Consider the following 19113-nt stretch of genomic DNA (forward strand, 5'->3'; position numbering starts at 1 on the left):
CAGTGGGGAAATAGTACAATCAAGTTTCATTCAGTGTTGTTCAGTAATTCCCGGACTGACTGACTGAATGAGGAAGTAAAGCAGCGTGTCTGACTGGTTCTGTCAGAGGGAGGAGACGGAGAGAGCAGGTTGGTCCACAGAGGCCCAGAGCTGAAGTTAGCTCTCTTTCTGGAAGTATAAAGTCAGAGTTTCCCTCATCTCAGCGTTAACTAGTTTACAGTTTTCACTAATCCTGCTCTCTGAACCAGGGCCCAGTACTGGTCCCAGCTGCTCGGGGATATGCAGCAGCTCCATCACTCTGACTTCTCTCTATCAACGTGTGTGTGTGTGTGTGCGCGCGCGCGTGCGCGCTTTGGTCCTGTAAGAAAACAAATGGTGTAGTGAAAAACTGAATGAGTGAATATTAATAATATGAATATTATCCACATGTAACACTGTTCTGTCAAACCCGGATGATCTTGAATGAGTGCAGATGTGTGTGCAGTAGCTGCTGGTGAGCAGCAGGAGGAGCTGTTGGAGCACATTCTGATTGGAGCTTCTTCACTAATCAGGTCTGTCCCTGGTCCAACTGGGGTTAATGTGTCCATTCTGTCTTTATCAAGGAAGTCTCTCTCTCTCTCTCTCTCTCTCTCTCTCACACACACACACACACACCCCCCCGTCCCTCCCTTCCGACCATCTGCAGCCCGCTGGCAGTGACATGTAGCCGGACCTGGGTGCGACATGAACGGGGCTCAGCTCAGTGAACTCCCGGACGACTCGGAGCAGCTCGGGCCGTATGTGAGAGGCCTGAGGCGGAGAGCCCTGCAGGCCAGCGAGCTGTCCGCTGTCAGGACCTTCTCCGACCGGTTCCTCATCAGGTTCCTGCGGGCCAGAGACGTGGACGTGGAGCTCTCTGTGAAGGTACAGCGTGTTCTCCCGCACACATCCACACCTCACTCAACTAGTCCGGGAGAGTGGGAGAGATATGGACAGATTAATAACTCATAACAGAAATGTAGTTCAAACACCAACGAGGGCTCTTTCTAACCGCAGTGAGGTAGACAACGAGCTACAAACTCATTTATACCACAACGAGCCTTTAGTCCTCCGAGCTGGACACATTACATCGGTCTCTATGTGCAGCCGGCTGTGAGACGAGTGGTCAGGGACCGTCTACAAAGTGCAACGCCGAAAAGAGATGCTATAAAAAATATTCAATAACTTCACTGTTATACAGTGTAGTACCACCAAAATTACTTCACACATCAATGGTCTCCTCATAGTTGCACTACAACACTTAGTTTGGAATTTTTTTTTTTTTTTTTTATAATTTTGGTGAATTTTTATTGGGAAAATAATTCAATAACTTCAGCATTATACAGTTTAGTCCCATCAAAATGACTGATATATTTGACTTCAGGTTAACATAAATCGTGATAAATCGCAATATCGTATCGCAATACTTGTAGAATCGCAATACTTAAAAATCTCAATACATATCGAATCGGCACCGAGGTATCGTGATAGTATGGAATGGGTAGATAGGTGTATCGTCCACCCTATCGGCTAATAGTGAATTGTTACAAACAAGCTAAAACAGAAGCTGTTTGTCTGTAGTCCAACTGGCAAACTGTTGTAAACTGATCAGCTGGCTTAGACAAAGACTTTGCTGTTGTAAACATTACTGTTGCTGCTCTAGAAACAACATTTAGCATAGTTATATTTAAAATATGAATAAATTCTAATCCTGAATTTATTCTTTTTTAAAATCATATATATTAAATAGTAATTATTTAGTTATGAAAAAGAACTATCGCTAAAGAACTGAACCGATGAGGAGTATCGATAATAGCAGTAGCATCGATAAAATCCTAACGATACCCATCTCAACTTCTGTTATGAATACAAAGCGTTATGATGTTATTTTGTTATTGCCAATCGTTCTGGACCTCTGACCTTGAATAAAAATCAGATGGGGACCTTTAAAGGGACTGTTTGTAAGATTCAGAAATGTCTTGTTAACAGCGACACCTGTGGCCGTTAAGTCAACGAAAGTCAGCGTCCTGTTACTGGCACTTGTGTTCGCTCTACATAGACATGAACGGGCATCACTCAAAACAGTGAGGCGACACACGTCAACTAAAAGCACAATATCACTCTATATTTCAGCTTCTTGGCAGTAATGTTAGCTGACCAGACGAAGGTCTCTCCATGAATCAATGCTGATCCTAGCGTTGGCTTTTCCTGCCTCATAGTGGTTATTTGCATAAAAAACACCCAATCAAAATGATGAGAAAATAAATGATTGTATTTTTATTTAAATATTTGCCTTGATTAAAAAAAACCTTGGCATTAGTAGTTTAATGATGTATTATAATCTGTATAGAGCTAGTGTTAGGGAGTTTAAACAGGTCATAATTCCCTAATATCTATTTTATATTGCTGTGAAAACTTCTCCTTCAAACAACTGGATTTATTCAAGTTTCTCATCAAAGACTACATTTTACAGGATTACATTTGAACACATCATGATAGCGTTATAATTTACCTTTGCCCAATACTCATTTTACTGAATAGAACCTGAACACATCATAATGTTACTCAATGCTACCTCCGTTGAAGTTAGCTGTTAGCTCCGTTATTTAGCCAAGCAGGACTGTGCTGCCCACCGACATGTTTGGTGTGTGTGTGTGCATGCGTGCATGCGTGCTTGCGTGCGTGCATGTGTGAGCGCACGCATGCGCTCAGCTGAGAGGTTGTGTCCCTGCCGAGTAGAGAGTGGAGAGTTTTCTTCAGTGACAAATATTAGCAAAATAATTGATGACAAAACACAGAATTGCATTGATTTCACAGACGGGACGTCCTCATTAGACGCGACGTCCTCATTAGACGGACTACTTCGTAAAAAAAAACGGTGGCAGCAACTTGAAAAGCGCTGCATTGTCCATATCTGCCACCCAGATGTTTATTGGCCTAATGAATGAATGAATTATATTTATTCATATTAACCATCATTATGGCATTTCTTGATAAACAGTAAATAATAAATAATATCTAATGATTCTTAATTCCAAAAGTTTTGATCAGTCAGGAATAGGTGTGGTTTCAAATATGAATAGCTATATACAGAGTGTGTGCGCTAGAACGCACTAGAAGCCTGTTTCTCCTCTCACAGTAATTCACTACATGTTTACAATCAGGCAGGCAAACTCATTCAAGTATGTAACAATTAAGATCAGTGTATATGATGGAATAGTGGCATTAAAACGTGCCCGAGGAACCAAATGTGGGCTTTTACAGCCAGAAGTTTTCAGGGCATGCCCCCGAACCCCCCCTACTTTCTCCCATTGACTGGCTCAGATACTTGTACAGAGCTCTGTTGATCACACTGGACTATACCATTTTTCAACGCCACTTGTTGGATGTATTTATCATGTGTCCTCTGTCTTCTTACTCATTACACAGCGTTAGTGTTTTTAGGGAGTGGCTCGGTTGGTATACATACAGTAGGGGAGCATGACGATGGATGAGTGTGATCCATTATAGAACGTCTGGAGGGAATTTCTTCACATTTGGCACAAACATCCACTTGGACTCAAAGATGAACTGATCAGATTGTGGTGGCCAAAGGTCAAAGGTCACTGTGGCCTCACAAAATAGTTTTTTGTCCACTACTTAAGAATTCATATGGTAATTATGACAATTTCATATGAGTGTCCAACAGGATAACAGGAAGTGATGACCTTTTGGACAGACATGTACAGTATGTGAACTGACTGGTTGGCAGAGGCAAACTATTGCATTCCATTTAGCTGCTTCAGTTTCAGGCTCCTGGTACTGTGCATGTTGGTTCCTTGTCACACTGTCAGGACTCAGTGGGACACTAGAATAGAGCAGAGACATTGTTAAAGGGACTGTTTGTAACTTTTTAAGCGTATAAATGTACCAGGTCGGGACACATGCGCGCTCGCATATGCGCGTTCGCGTGTGGCCTCGCCTCTCCTCCTCTGCTTGCTTGCCTTCACTCAGACAGCGCGCGTTCTCGCTCAGCTCGCTCCACCTCTAGACGTGAACGCGTGCTCACTCCACACTGCAGAAGAGTTAGTAGCTCTGAGAATATCTAGTGAATGTACAGTGGACGTTTGTGCAGAAATAATTGCTGCAGCTCCTCCAGACCAACAGAGGTTTCCCGTGTCTTGTGAAGTGACGGGGCTCTGCAGAGAGACACGTTGTAGTCTCGTTACCGACCGGGTGCCGGTGTCTCCTCTGCTCTCTCCTGCTGCGGGCGGAGAGAGCAGGGAGACACGCTGCAGAGCCTCGCTGCTTCAGCCTGCGTTGAGGCAGGAAAAGCCAACACTAGGATCAGATCTAAATCATGTTCATGGAGAGACCTTGGTCTGGTCAGCTAACATTACTGCCAAGCAGCTGAAATATAGAGTGATATTGTGGTTTTAGCTGACGTGTGTCGCCTCACTGTTTTGAGCGATGCTCGTTCAGGTATATTTAGAGCGAGCACAAGCGCGAGCCCGACGCTGACTTTCGTTGATTTCACGGCCACAGGTGTCGCTGTTAAGAAGCATTTCTGAAAGTTACAAATAGTCCCTTTAATATTATTAGTAACACCTACTGTGACAAGTCAAAGAGTCTGATGTCAAAAAGGTCTGTTAGGAACTAAAACACTAAATACTGCATTTGATTTCCATCTTGTGTCTCTTGGTACATTCACTTATAGTGTTGACTCTTTATGAACAAATATCAAATATAGATACACACATTGAAGTAATGAGTACGTCCTGTATGTCTGTTTGCTGCGTCCTTGCCCTCTCACCGATGTGTTCAGTCATATCAAACCACACAGCTCAGACAAACAGTCCAGTCTTTTGCTCCAGTACTTTTGTCCCGGTTGGCAGTTGATTGACTTTCCTTTTACAGATCCTACGTTTAAAAACCCGTGAGTGTGAAAAGCACATTCCTTTTTAAGAAATAGTGAACCAGGGGTGTATTTGTTTCAGACTATATGGGTGTGCAGTTGCTGAAGTTTACAGAGACTTTATCATACTTCAGAGTATTGTTGCTGTATTATTCCAATCATTTTTAAGACTAATTGTAAAATCACAATGGTTTTTCATGTGAGCATGTTGAGTGTGTCAGTGTAGGTTATACACAGCTGGCTCAACAGGAAGGCTTAGTTGATTATTTTCATTTGAAAGCCGCTGGAGCTCACCCAACTGGGTCTAAGCTCAGCTGTCTGGATCACTGATAACATGCACAAACTGACTCTTGACTTCTACCACACAAATAGTTGAACTTGTTTTTATTACAACCTCACAGCCAGTGTGATCTCCAACAGCAGGAACATTTGCTGTGAAGGTTTAACAGGGTAGATTAAAGGTTCTAAACCATTTCATCTGTGTCAACTCCTGGAGGCTTATTGTACAAACCGTATATTCTTTAGTGCACCAGTATGTCAACTGCAGTCACAGGTGAAGATAGATATAGTAGAATCCTATGAAATCCTCTGAATGTTTTCTATGTGTCCTGCAGCTCTTACTGAACTACCAGCGATGGAGGAGGGAAAGTCCTGAGATCAGCACCTGTCTGTCTCCCTCCTCGGTGCTGGGCCTCCTCAACACAACGTACCATGCTGTCCTCCCACAGCGGGACCACACTGGCAGCAGGGTGCTCATCTACAGGATTGGTCAGTATACGTGTGTGTGTGTGTGTGTGTGTGTGTGTGTGTGTGTGTGCGTGTGCGTGTGCGTGTGCGTGTGTGTGCGGCCCTGTTCAGACCAGAGGCCTGTACTATGAAGCCAGTTCAACATAGCCAAGCTATCTCCTCGTTATCTGGTTTAACTAACCCTAACAACCGAGATCACGCTAAGCGGTCCTACGACGCTGGTTATCAACTCGGTAAATCAACCCAGGGTTTCTCAGTCTGGCTGTGAGCGCGTTCACATGAACGGGGAGATCTTTGCAGCATCTGACCAATCACAGACATGGACAAGTCCACAGATCTGCAGAGAGACAGGCAGAGCGGCACATTTTACAAGGGAAGAGTAAACTATATTAGACAAATAGGAAGAAATGAAACACTTAATCAGACTAAAAGTAACACAGCTGAAGCTGCCAAATGCAGGAAGGACAGCTGGCTAAGGAAAAAACTCCCGATGTGTGAATGCGTAAATTAACAGACTTATTAATTTAACAGAACACTCAAAAGTAAAATATAGTTGTCTAGATATAAATAGCTTTTAAATGTAGAACGGATGACTGGATTACACCCAATCATGCCCAGTAATTATAATGTGGCGTGTATGACTAATTGAACCTTCTTTCAGCTGCGTCCCCGTCTCCGGCAGTGTGAAACAGACTCAAGAGGAAGTTAAAAAAATAAATATGAAAGTATAATTCAAAGTGGTAAACATCCACAGCATACATCCAGCTGTCCTTCCTGCATCTGTCAGTTTAAACTGTACTGTTTTCAGTCTGGGTTATGACTGTAACTTCTTCATATGCCACAGCGCGCTTGGTGGGATCTCTTGTTGGGTCTCTAAACTATGGTGTACGGTCTAAGACCTTCTCTATATATAAAGCGTCTTGAGATAACTTCTGTTATGATTTGACGCTATATAAAAATGAATTGAATTGAATTGAATATATGTGTAATATTATCATACGATCCGTGCATGAGCTCTGATTGGTCAGTAGACGGTGCTTTTATACGAGTTGATCTCTTATCTGGAACATAACCTGCTCCGGAGCAGGTCAGGTGTTCAGCATCAGTTACCATGGCGATCTACCCCGGTAAGAAGGGATTCAGCTCTGTAGGACGGAAAACCCTGAAGGGTTAACCCTGAAGTTACCTTGCTGACCCCAAATCCTGCTTCGTAGTACAGACCTCTGGTATCAACATGCGTCCTCAGTGATCCGATCACAAGTGGACAGCTTTAAGTACGTCTGTTCACACCTGGCATTAGAATGCGTCTCCAGTGTCCACCTGTGATCAGATCTCACTTCTGCTCTATATTCAAATAAACACACAGTAAACACACGGCTAATACAGCAGACGTTGTGATGTCATAATACATGAATGACAGTAGTAATATCCTACATATTCCTGAATTTGGGTACAGTTTATTAACATTAAAATATAAGGTTATTGTCCCGGGGACATCGCCTCCTTTCCCAGGTAACAGAGCTTCAGAGAGCCGGCGATGAGGGCGAGCGAGCTTGTTTCAGCTCTGTGCAGAGCAACGGAACATAAACAGCAACACATCTCCGACAGTGTGATAATAAAGCACCTCCTGAGGTCTGATACTCTGTAGACATGTAGCCTATACATCAGAGATCTTTGAATAAACTACAGTTGTACCGACAGGAGACAGCACAGCACAGGCACCGTTTCCATGCTGCCAGGCAGACAAGCACTCGCATTTCACCTGAGGAGCTCAGAGACCCAGAGATCCAGAGACCCAGAGACTCAGAGACTCAGAGACCCAGAGACCCAGAGACCCAGAGACCCAGAGACCTGCAGAACTGGGCTGTTTCAGGAGGGGTCTTAAAGAGACAGGCCTCTGAACCAGAGTTTTCAGACAGAGGGTGAGAGCGGCTGTATGCAGGCAGACAGTATGAGAAGAATAAAGGGTATTTTGAACATCACAGCATGTTAACATGTTCTATTGGGGAATTCAAATACACATATGAACCTGGAAATGAGCATATGACCTTTAAGTTGATTACAGCTGTGTGAGGAGACTTAAATATGTTTTGCTGCTGCTCCCGTCCACAGCAGTACATCTCCTGTCTGTTTCTCTGAACCATCATCTACTGTAGGTAATACACTGACTATAGATGAGTAGCTCATACAACCACACTCCAAACAATCTGAACTATCCCTTTAAAACCTCATTGTACTCCATGAAAGTACAGGAACAAGTCTGTCTTCTCTGTCTGCAGGGCAGTGGAACCCAAAAGACTGGTCGGCCTTCCAGGTGTTCAGGGTCAGCCTGATGACATCAGAGATCATCTCCACGGAGACAGAGACGCAGAGACGGGGTCTGAAGGCCATATTTGACCTGCAGGGGTGGAGTTTAGGCCACGCCCTGCAGATCACCCCTTCCCTTGCCAGAAAGATATCCTCTATACTGTCGGTATGTATAACATCAAGCTTCAGGTTAGATTTACTGTCAATACAACTCCTCCTATGTGCTATAAAGCCCGACTCTTAACTCTTCATATGCTATGGTGCTATGCTTCATATGGGTCTTCATCCACAATAACGTTTTGTATTGCTATGCAGACGACACCCACCACTTTACAACAGACTCCCTCAAAAAAGGGAGAACTTGAGGTCTCAACTAACCATATTATGACAGCATGTTACACCACAGGAAGGACATCTGAATGTCATCACTGTTACTTTCTAGTCACATGTAAGGAACACAGCTGGAACAACGCACAATTACAGTCCGATTATTTCTCTCTTTAACACATGCATTTGTTGCACAGTGGCTCGATTATTATAATGTGTAGCTTTGAGATCTGCCGAAATATTTTAAAAGAAAGAAATGAAAAAAAAGGATGAAGAGCATTCTGATTGCATGGAGATTGTGGCAGTAACGGCCCTGTTTGGAAACATCCGCATTGTTTCTCCACTCTTTTATTCAGATTGTTCCTTTAAAATGTAACTCCTCTGCATATATAACCAAGACATCTTTATTATCATAGGCACAATCAACACAGTTCCATTTTTTCACATTTTGCAGAATGCCTTGTGCTTGTCCTCATTGATTGTGTATTTACCAGCACCCCTTGCTCCATAGCACAGCGTTTTTAACCTCTAAAGTCCCTTTCACACATGCACTGCAGCCCTGAACTCATCTCTAGACAGTACCCGGCAGAGCTGTATGTGACAACGCAAATGTCCCAATGGGTTGGACCGGACATTAAACAGACTTTACCCTGCCAGCTCCCTAGAGCAAAGTCTGACTGTATATAAAGACGGGCGACCTGGCTACTCCCCTAAAGTGAAGCCCAAACATCTGGATGGCCCCCTAGTGGCTGGCTGCAGTACAGGTCATAAACCCCGCCCCCTCCATGTTAGCTGATGGGACATGGGCCAAACTAAAAAGTCAAAGTACACGTCAAATACATTTTTCCCGAAGATGGTTTCTGTCATTTTAGGTAGTTCTGATCACGCTGATGTTTGTTCAAGTGTTAATTTTTCTGATAAGTTTGGTTTTAGATGAGACGTCATGATTGACAGCTGCTCTGAGTGAAGAAGTCGCGGAGCCGAAGACTTTAACTTTCCATAACCGTCACCAGTCTGTGTAATAGAACAAGTGTCAGTGTGATCATAGATGTAGTTGTAGAGATATTAGGGTTAGTTGTTGTGTCTTTCTAGCCAGACAGGTACCGTGATGCTAACGTAGCAGCTAGGTGTCTCACACTAGCAACATGCAGCCGTTCTTGGCTCGTTGAGTGGGTGAGACCTCGATACCGCGACTCCAGCTCCCCGATCACTGCTGCACAGACTCTGACTCCAAATGACATCAAAATCTCAAGATGGCCGCTCTCGTATGAGTATATTTTGGCTTCACCTTTGTACAGTGGGATGAAGTGGAGAAGTGTCGTCCATCTATATACTGTACGTCTATGGTGATGTCCCATTGGGCCCGTGTGTGAATAGAACCGGTCGTTGTGCAGAGAATTCACAGCAAGCAAGTGGCCGTGTTGACGTTTCTATGTGACTGGTGCAAAACTGGAAGAATACAAACATCCGGGGGTGAAGAAAGGGCAGTTTTGCCAACTTGGCAACTTCGACACTAGATTTAGTGACTTTTCAGACCCTCTTAGTGACTTTATTTCTAAAAATGACAAAAAACATATTTAGCAACTTATCCCCATGAAGGAAAAAGAGAGAAAGATGTTGTAATTCATTCCCACGCATGCTGCTCAGAGTAATGACAGTCCATGGCTCTTCTGCCAACAGCAAGCTTATGCAAACAGTGATGTCACCAATATGCAAATGAGTGTACGACGTCATCTGGTGACTTTTAGCGACTTTTGGTCGTTCATTGGAAAAGAGTTGTCAGCACTTGTAGAAGGTCATTTACACAAAGGTGCCGATGGAAATGTCTAACTGGAGAGATTCAGGGACTCCTGACAGGAAGGACCAACGGCCAAACCGTCAGACACTTCAACGACCGGCAAGAGACTCGGTTGTTTATGACCAAATTACAAGCCGGCTACGTGAGCGTGGTGTTTTTGTGTCCTACGTTCTGCATGCTGTACCCAGGTATCCCCCCTCGCCTTAACTAAACGGAGCATTTCCAGTAGGTGAGAAGGTGTCTGTTGTGTGCTACATGTGTGAAAGGGCAACTCTGGACAAAGACCTGATTCTCCAGACATTGCCCAGAGCTATATGAGAACTGCAGGGTTTGATTTGACCATTATTAGCTGTTACATATAGTTATCTTACTCACTTTGTTTCTACACCCGTTCGTGTGTGTGTGTGTGTGTGTGTGTGTGTGTGTGTGTGTGTGTGTGTGTGTTTGCATGTTCAGGACGCTTTTCCACTGAAGGTCAGAGGAATCCATCTGGTTAACGAGCCGATGTTCTTCCGGCCAGTCTTCGCCATGATTCGTCCCTTCCTGCCAGATAAGATCAAACAGAGGGTCAGCATCCTGGTCACACTGCACTGCGCAGACACTCATCTCTGTTCTCAGCATCCTGGTTACACTGCACTGCACAGACACTCATCTCTGTTCTCAGCATCCTGGTCACACTGCACTGCACAGACACTCATCTCTGTTCTCAGCATCCTGGTCACACTGCACTGCACAGACACTCATCTCTGTTCTCAGCATCCTGGTTACACTGCACTGCACAGACACTCATCTCTGTTCTCAGCATCCTGGTCACACTGCACTGCACAGACACTCATCTCTGTTCTCAGCATCCTGGTTACACTGCACTGCACAGACACTCATCTCTGTTCTCAGCATCCTGGTCACACTGCACTGCACAGACACTCATCTCTGTTCTTCTTCTCTCTTTTATATACAAAAACAGAGTGGAAAGGCCTTTAAACACCTCTCTCCCCACTGTAGATCCATATACACGGTGCTGATTTCCACGACACTTTAAGCGACTTCTTCTCACCGCCCGTCCTACCTCCAGAATATGGAGGGGAGGGGCCTGGCATAGAGGAGGCCTGTCAGGACTGGACCAATCAGCTGCTTCAATCAGAGAAGCTCCTGCAGCAGATTGCCACTCACCGAACAGGTGACATCGCCATTTCTCCTCAGGACTCCTTGATCCCAGAGGAAGTAGAGACGGAGCAGGAATGATGTGTTGGATCACACATTGACACTGCTGTATTTAGCTTTGGATCAAAACAGCCCAGCACTGTCTGGCAGCCATTTTGAGGCCTTAACTCGCGATTACTCACTGTGCAAGTTGTTGGCTGCATCAGGAGAGCTGTCTGTGCTGCTTTCAAACATTTCAGCACTGGTCCATCTGTTTACATGATGTTTGTCTGTTAGCTGACTTCCTGGTTACATTGCTCAGTGAAATCTGACCAAATGGAGAAGTTGCATCTTCTAACTGATTTACACATATTTGCTTTTTTTCCAAGGGTGACATGAAGAGGCCGATGTCAATCTTGTGTCTGTGTTTTAAGTACTAGGTTTGAGTCCCGATGTAGTTAGCCTAGCTTAGTTTGAAGACTGGAAATATGAGGAGACATCTAGCTTGGCTCTGTACGTAAAAAAGAAAACTAGCAACACCTGGACAGCGTACTAAATATCTCGTTTGTTTAACCTGTACTCAAAAAGAAATGGACGAAGAAGAAATGGGGCAACAAGAAAGAAAGTCGGGAGACAAGCTGCACAGAAGTGCTGGGTGTCATTTGTCAAGAAATAGTTCCAGCATGTAACTCTCTGTTTTGACATTTCTCTTCATTTCAATGTGGACCCAACAGGATGTAGAGTATTGTGTAAATAAGAACGCTTCCTTTCTTTCCCTCCTGTTTTTACACTAAACTAGGCCAACAATGTCATGATGCCAGCTTTGTACTTAAAGCACCAACATGGAAGTGGTACCAATGTGCTTACAAAGCATATTTTTCACAATGTTGAAGTATTTTTATATAATTAATACATTTTTAATTCATGTATAAATTTGACTAGTACCTGCAGGTAGCTCAGTGTTAACAGTTTGTTCAGCTTAACTGAGACTAGATCTAAAGGTTCCCCAGTTTACTGTCACCTCCACCTGGAAACACACCTACCTTATCATGTCTGTTACAGCAACACAGGTTTATTCAGGGATCCCTCTGGTTTAGTCCTTCTATAGGTAGACATTCACAACCCACAGCCGCTTCCCCAGTGGACCTCAGGGAGGGAGAGGAGGAGATTTGTGTAGCAGCTGCAGGGCACAACCTTCATCCAGAGGACCGAGCAACAAGCCCTCATCTGACTGTAAAATCCTGTGAACTCAGTTTAAGCAGCGCTGGGAGATGTGATGCTTTGTGGAAGCCAAACGGTTTACAACTGTGTTTTCATGTCACCATGGACAGCAACGCTGCAGAGGAGCATGAACTCTGACTTCCCTCCAGCTCATCACTCCATCCAGACCTTCATCTCATCAGTCAGCCAAACCAACCCCCCCACTCCTCTATCCATCCATAGTTGATCACTGGAGCTGTCTCAACGTTTACCAAATGTCTTCACTTCATGAAAAGAAACCTTTGACTATGTTAGTACACATATTATGCACATATCCCATAAACCCAGGTATTGTTCCAAAAAATATAAAGTTACTGTTCACACTGAGTTCATCATTATTTGTATTAATTGTTGCAAAACCTAGAATAGGTTCATAATAACCCAATGTTTAGGATGATTGCAGGTAGCCTGCATCATCGATGTCCACTGGTCAGACATGTCAATACATCAGCTGATTCTACTGATCAACATGTCAATGCATCAGCTGATTCTACTGATCAACATGTCAATGCATCAGCTGATTCTACTGATCAACATGTCAATGCATCAGCTGATTCTACTGATCAACATGTCAATGCATCAGCTGATTCTACTGATCAACATGTCAATGATCAGCTGATTCTACTGATCAACATGTCAATGATAAGCTGATTCTACTGATCAACATGTCAATGCATCAGCTGATTCTACTGATCAACATGTCAATACATCAGCTGATTCTACTGATCAACATGTCAATGCATCAGCTGATTCTACTGATCAACATGTCAATACATCAGCTGATTCTACTGATCAACATGTCAATACATCAGCTGATTCTACTGAAGTATTGATCAACATGTTAATACATCAACTGATTCTACTGAAGTATTGATCAACATGTCAATACATCAGCTGATTCTACTGATCAACATGTCAATACATCAGCTGATTCTACTGAAGTATTGATCAACATGTTAATACATCAGCTGATTCTACTGAAGTATTGATCAACATGTCAATGCATCAGCTGATTCTACTGATCAACATGTCAATGATCAGCTGATTCTACTGAAGTATTGATCAACATGTCAATACATCAGCTGATTCTACTGATCAACATGTCAATACATCAGCTGATTCTACTGAAGTATTGATCAACATGTTAATACATCAGCTGATTCTACTGATCAACATGTTAATACATCGGCTGATTCTACTGAAGTATTGATCAACATGTCAATGATCAGCTGATTCTACTGATCAACATGTCAATACATCAGCTGATTCTACTGATCAACATGTCAATGCATCAGCTGATTCTACTGAAGTATTGATCAACATGTCAATGATCAGCTGATTCTACTGATCAACATGTCAATACATCAGCTGATTCTACTGATCAACATGTCAATACATCAGCTGATTCTACTGATCAACATGTCAATACATCAGCTGATTCTACTGAAGTATTGATCAACATGTCAATACATCAGCTGATTCTACTGAAGTATTGATCAACATGTTAATGCAGAAGAGGTCATCACATTGAGGGGGCTTGCCAATGGACCGAGATGAGATTTAAATCTCAGAAAGCAGTTGACAGTGTCCCCTAAAGAGAACCTTTAGTGACATTTCCATACAATGAGCTCTTTTAAATATATGCAGTTGTTATCCATAGTGTATTTTACATAAAAAGTAATAATTTTGTGTCAGATGTATAGCTGATGAGAACAATAAGACTGAACAATGTGTCATGAGACCAAAATGATAAGCTGAAAAAGGCTAAAAAGCTCTTTGCAGAGTTGCATTCGTCTTCTCCACCACATTTATTTGTCAGTTGTAGTTACTGAAGATTTTAAAAACCTATAATGAGCATATGAAATACAATGCATTGTTATACAGTAAATGCAAAAAAAACCAACAGATTAGATATAATTGTTTTTCCTGCAGCCAGCTGCAACACCAAAATGCAGCTCTCATGTTACTGCATCAAAAAGAATACTCATATATAGTATAATATATCATGTAAATAATAACACTGACAAACCCAATTTGGCTGTATACTTTTACTTTTATAATTTAGTAATTTTTTTCTGATAATAATTTGCTACATACTTTTACTAATGTAAGATTTTGAATACCGGACTTCAACTTGTAACAGAGTGTTTATAAAATGTGGTATAGCTACTTTTACTGAGGTAAAAGCTCTTAATACATCTTCCACCACGGGGATAAAAACTCCTGCCACCATCGTTAAAAAGCTGTAAGCTTACTGTTTCTCTCTTGGTGCACCGTCACTGTTACAGACCTTTGGTCAGTAAACATGATCTACAACACTCCCTGGGATCAATCTGCAGCGTTAGCTCAACTCTGGTTCCCTGTTGACCAGATCAATAGAAAGAGAGTTACAGGCCCTCTGTCTGCACTGCTCAGTCTCTACATATTATTAGATATCTCCTTCACTCCCCTCTTCACCTGGCTGTGGTACTTTATTGGGCTCTAAACCCTGCTAAAACTGGGACAACAGAAAATCTAAGTTATTTTCCAAACATTACTAGATTTGAACTGGCTGACGATGTTTCCTTCCTTACCAATACTATGATTGAAGATCATAACAAGACTTCTATATTTGAAGAGTTATGGACTGTATATGAACCGAGAAACTTCCCCCAACTCATTCAGACTTCTGATTCATACTTTCTAGACTTTCTAAAACGTACTTAGGAAGCTCTGTGTTGCTGACTACCGGTCAACAGACTGAAAATCATGGAGTCAACTGCAGAAATCTCTCCAACCACTAACTTCCCCTTAAGGCCACATTGCAATAGTGTTGGGTTGACGTTACACCACCAACCATACATACACAATTCCCTGAAACAGGCAACTGTTCTCTGTTTGAACAGCATAGTGACCCAGTGCACACCCAGACAGTTAATCATTAGACACCGTTAGAAACAGAAAGCATGCTGATGACAGAGCTTGCTCACCTGTGTACACTTATTGGTTTCAAGTGCCATGCTGAGTATCAACACCTACAACAGTAATTATCATATTTGTTTATAAGACTGGCAGCTTGTCTGGCTCCTACACGCTTCTAAACTCAGTTGTCTCATGTAAACACTCTTTCAATGGGAATAATTCACATACAATAGATGTGACTTTTGGACCTTCATATATGTCACATGTGAGAACAACAAATTTGCATTTAGTATCACGTGTGAAACAGCTTTGTGTGATGAATTCAGATGCAATTATAGTATTTTCCATAACTTGATTTCAACTTTCATTTCCAAAGTTGTATAAATGTGTGTTCATGCTAGATGTTCCATTTGAGCAGAGTGCTTTAATAGACTGGGACAGTTTCCATTTGTCACTATTGTCTTTTGATGTGATGCAAATAGACTTGATGAAATCTACGAGTTCATCAACAGCTTCCTGTGTCCACACGCTTCCTCTTAAAGACACTCACTGAGTTTCCTTTAGTGTATTACAAGGTGTACTCAAAATACCTGATAGAGATCCCACATTATTGTTTTATATTTTGAATGCATGTATCAATTATTGTTTTAAAGCAATACATTTACAGCATTATCCATCATATGTAAGATTGATAGCAGGTCCCTTCAATACAGCTTACTGTCTGTCAGAGGCTGTAGCAGGCTCACTTTTAGAGCTGTAGTGCAGGTAGTGGTGTCATATGAAACTAGAAACCATAAGTAAGGAGATTAAATAACTCTCCAAAGTTAGGCTACATTTTAGTGAGGAAAAACTGGCATGGTCATTTTCAAAGGGGTCCCTTGACCTCTGACCTCCAGATATGTGAATGTAAATGGGTTCTATGGGTACCCACAAGTCTCCCCTTTACAGATATGCCCACTTTATGATAATCACATGCAGTATAAATGTGTTATTGTCTCCTATTCTAAAATGGTATATCTGAATATTTCTGAATACTGGGGTCCCTAAACAGTGTTGAATTATATAAAGTGGGTCTCACTGTAAAGCTGAGACTCTTGTGGATCCAATGACAAACCCAGCTGTATTCATGTGTGATGATGTTAGTCCCCATAGGAGACATTTCATTGACCTCCCTGTATAAAATGACCTGTGGTGACCTCTAGGATAATCACAGCCTCATGAAACTTTACAGCCACAAACTAGAGACCTAGAGCATTCAGAGGATGGATGGATCAGACTAGAGACCTAGAGCATTCAGAGAATGGATGGATCAAACTAGAGACCTAGAGCATTCAGAGGAGGGATGGATCAGACTAGAGACCTAGAGCATTCAGAGGATGGATGGATCAAACAAGAGACCTAGAGCATTCAGAGGATGGATAGATCAGACTAGAGACCTAGAGCATTCAGAGAATGGATGGATCAAACTAGAGACCTAGAGCATTCAGAGGAGGGATGGATCAGACTAGAGACCTAGAGCATTCAGAGGATGGATGGATCAAACAAGAGACCTAGAGCATTCAGAGGATGGATGGATCAAACTAGAGACCTAGAGCATTCAGAGGATGGATGGATGGATCAAACTAGAGACCTAGAGCATTCAGAGGATGGATGGATCAGACTAGAGACCTAGAGCATTCAGAAGATTGATGGATCAAACTAGAGACCTAGAGCATTCAGAGGATGGATGGATCAGACTAGAGTAGAGCATTCAGAGGATGGATGGATCAGACTAGAGACCTAGAGCATTCAGAGGATGGATGGATCAAACTAGAGACCTAGAGCATTCAGAGGATGGATGGATAAAACTAGAGACCTAGAGCATTCAGAGGATGGATGGATCAGACTAGAGTAGAGCATTCAGAGGATGGATGGATCAAACTAGAGACCTAGAGCATTCAGAGGATGGATGGATCAAACTAGAGACCTAGAGCATTCAGAGGATGGATGGATCAGACTAGAGACCTAGAGCATTCAGAGGATGGATGGATCAAACTAGAGACCTAGAGCATTCAGAGGAAGGATGGATCAAACTAGAGACCTAGAGCATTCAGAGGATGGATGGATCAGACTAGAGACCTAGAGCATTCAGAGAATGGATGGATCAAACTAGAGACCTAGAGCATTCAGAGGATGGATGGATCAAACTAGAGACCTAGAGCATTCAGAGGATGGATGGATAAGACTAGAGTAGAGCATTCAGAGGATGGATGGATCAAACTAGAGACCTAGAGCATTCAGAGGATGGATGGATCAAACTAGAGACCTAGAGCATTCAGAGGATGGATGGATCAAACTAGAGACCTAGAGCATTCAGAGGATGGATGGATCAAACTAGAGACCTAGAGCATTCAGAGGATGGATGATCAGACTAGAGACCTAGAGCATTCAGAGAATGGATGGATCAAACTAGAGACCTAGAGCATTCAGAGGATGGATGGATCAAACTAGAGACCTAGAGCATTCAGAGGAAGGATGGATCAAACTAGAGACCTAGAGTGTTCAGAGGATGGATGGATCAGACTAGAGACCTAGAGCATTCAGAGGATGGATGGATAAGACTAGAGTAGAGCATTCAGAGGATGGATGGATCAAACTAGAGACCTAGAGCATTCAGAGGATGGATGGATCAAACTAGAGACCTAGAGCATTCAGAGGATGGATGGATCAGACTAGAGACCTAGAGCATTCAGAGGATGGATGGATCAAACTAGAGACCTAGAGCATTCAGAGGATGGATGGATCAGACTAGAGACCTAGAGCATTCAGAGGATGGATGGATCAAACTAGAGACCTAGAGCATTCAGAGGATGGATGGATGGATCAAACTAGAGACCTAGAGCATTCAGAGGATGGATGGATCAGACTAGAGACCTAGAGCATTCAGAGAATGTATGGATCAAACTAGAGACCTAGAGCATTCAGAGGATGGATGGATCAGACTAGAGACCTAGAGCATTCAGAGGATGGATGGATCAAACTAAAGACCTAGAGCATTCAGAGGATGGATGGATCAGACTAGAGACCTAGAGCATTCAGAGGATGGATGGATCAAACTAGAGACCTAGAGCATTCAGAGGATGGATGGATCAAACTAGAGACCTAGAGCATTCAGAGGATGGATGGATCAAACTAGAGACCTAGAGCATTCAGAGGATGGATGGATCAGACTAGAGACCTAGAGCATTCAGAGGATGGATGGATCAGAGTAGAGACCTAGAGCATTCAGAGAACGGATGGATCAAACTAGAGACCTAGAGCATTCAGAGGATGGATGGATCAGAGTAGAGACCTAGAGCATTCAGAGAATGGATGGATCAAACTAGAGACCTAGATCATTCAGAGGATGGATGGATCAAACTAGAGACCTAGAGCATTCAGAGGATGGATGGATCAGACTAGAGACCTAGAGCATTCAGAGGATGGATGGATCAGAGTAGAGACCTAGAGCATTCAGAGAATGGATGGATCAAACTAGAGACCTAGATCATTCAGAGGATGGATGGATCAAACTAGAGACCTAGAGCATTCAGAGGATGGATGGATCAAACTAGAGACCTAGAGCATTCAGAGAATGTATGGATCAAACTAGAGACCTAGAGCATTCAGAGGATGGATGGATCAGACTAGAGACCTAGAGCATTCAGAGGATGGATGGATCAAACTAGAGACCTAGAGCATT

The 19113-nt window shown here is 42.8% G+C and overlaps 1 protein-coding gene across 1 annotated transcript; it reads left to right on the forward strand.

The window, feature by feature from the left end:
- Positions 1 to 622: 622 nt before the first annotated feature.
- Positions 623 to 12818, forward strand: ttpa (tocopherol (alpha) transfer protein). The gene is made up of 5 exons (XM_037788659.1): positions 623 to 903; positions 5527 to 5680; positions 7939 to 8132; positions 10548 to 10658; positions 11094 to 12818. Exons 1-5 carry the CDS (start codon positions 724 to 726, stop codon positions 11331 to 11333), a joined length of 879 nt encoding a protein of 292 aa, XP_037644587.1. The 5' UTR covers positions 623 to 723; the 3' UTR covers positions 11334 to 12818.
- Positions 12819 to 19113: the final 6295 nt, after the last annotated feature.

The sequence above is a fragment of the Sebastes umbrosus genome, chromosome 12 (genome assembly GCF_015220745.1).
Source record: "Sebastes umbrosus isolate fSebUmb1 chromosome 12, fSebUmb1.pri, whole genome shotgun sequence".
NCBI lineage: Eukaryota > Metazoa > Chordata > Actinopteri > Perciformes > Sebastidae > Sebastes > Sebastes umbrosus.

Excerpts from the sequence above, each read along its gene's own strand:
- ttpa (XM_037788659.1), top strand. The coding sequence starts at position 724 with ATGAACGGGGCTCAGCTCAGTGAACTCCCGGACGACTCGGAGCAGCTC. Across the intron at positions 5,681-7,938 it reads GGTGCTCATCTACAGGATTG|GGCAGTGGAACCCAAAAGAC; the intron begins GTCAGTATACGT and ends CTCTGTCTGCAG. Across the intron at positions 10,659-11,093 it reads CAGATAAGATCAAACAGAGG|ATCCATATACACGGTGCTGA; the intron begins GTCAGCATCCTG and ends TCCCCACTGTAG.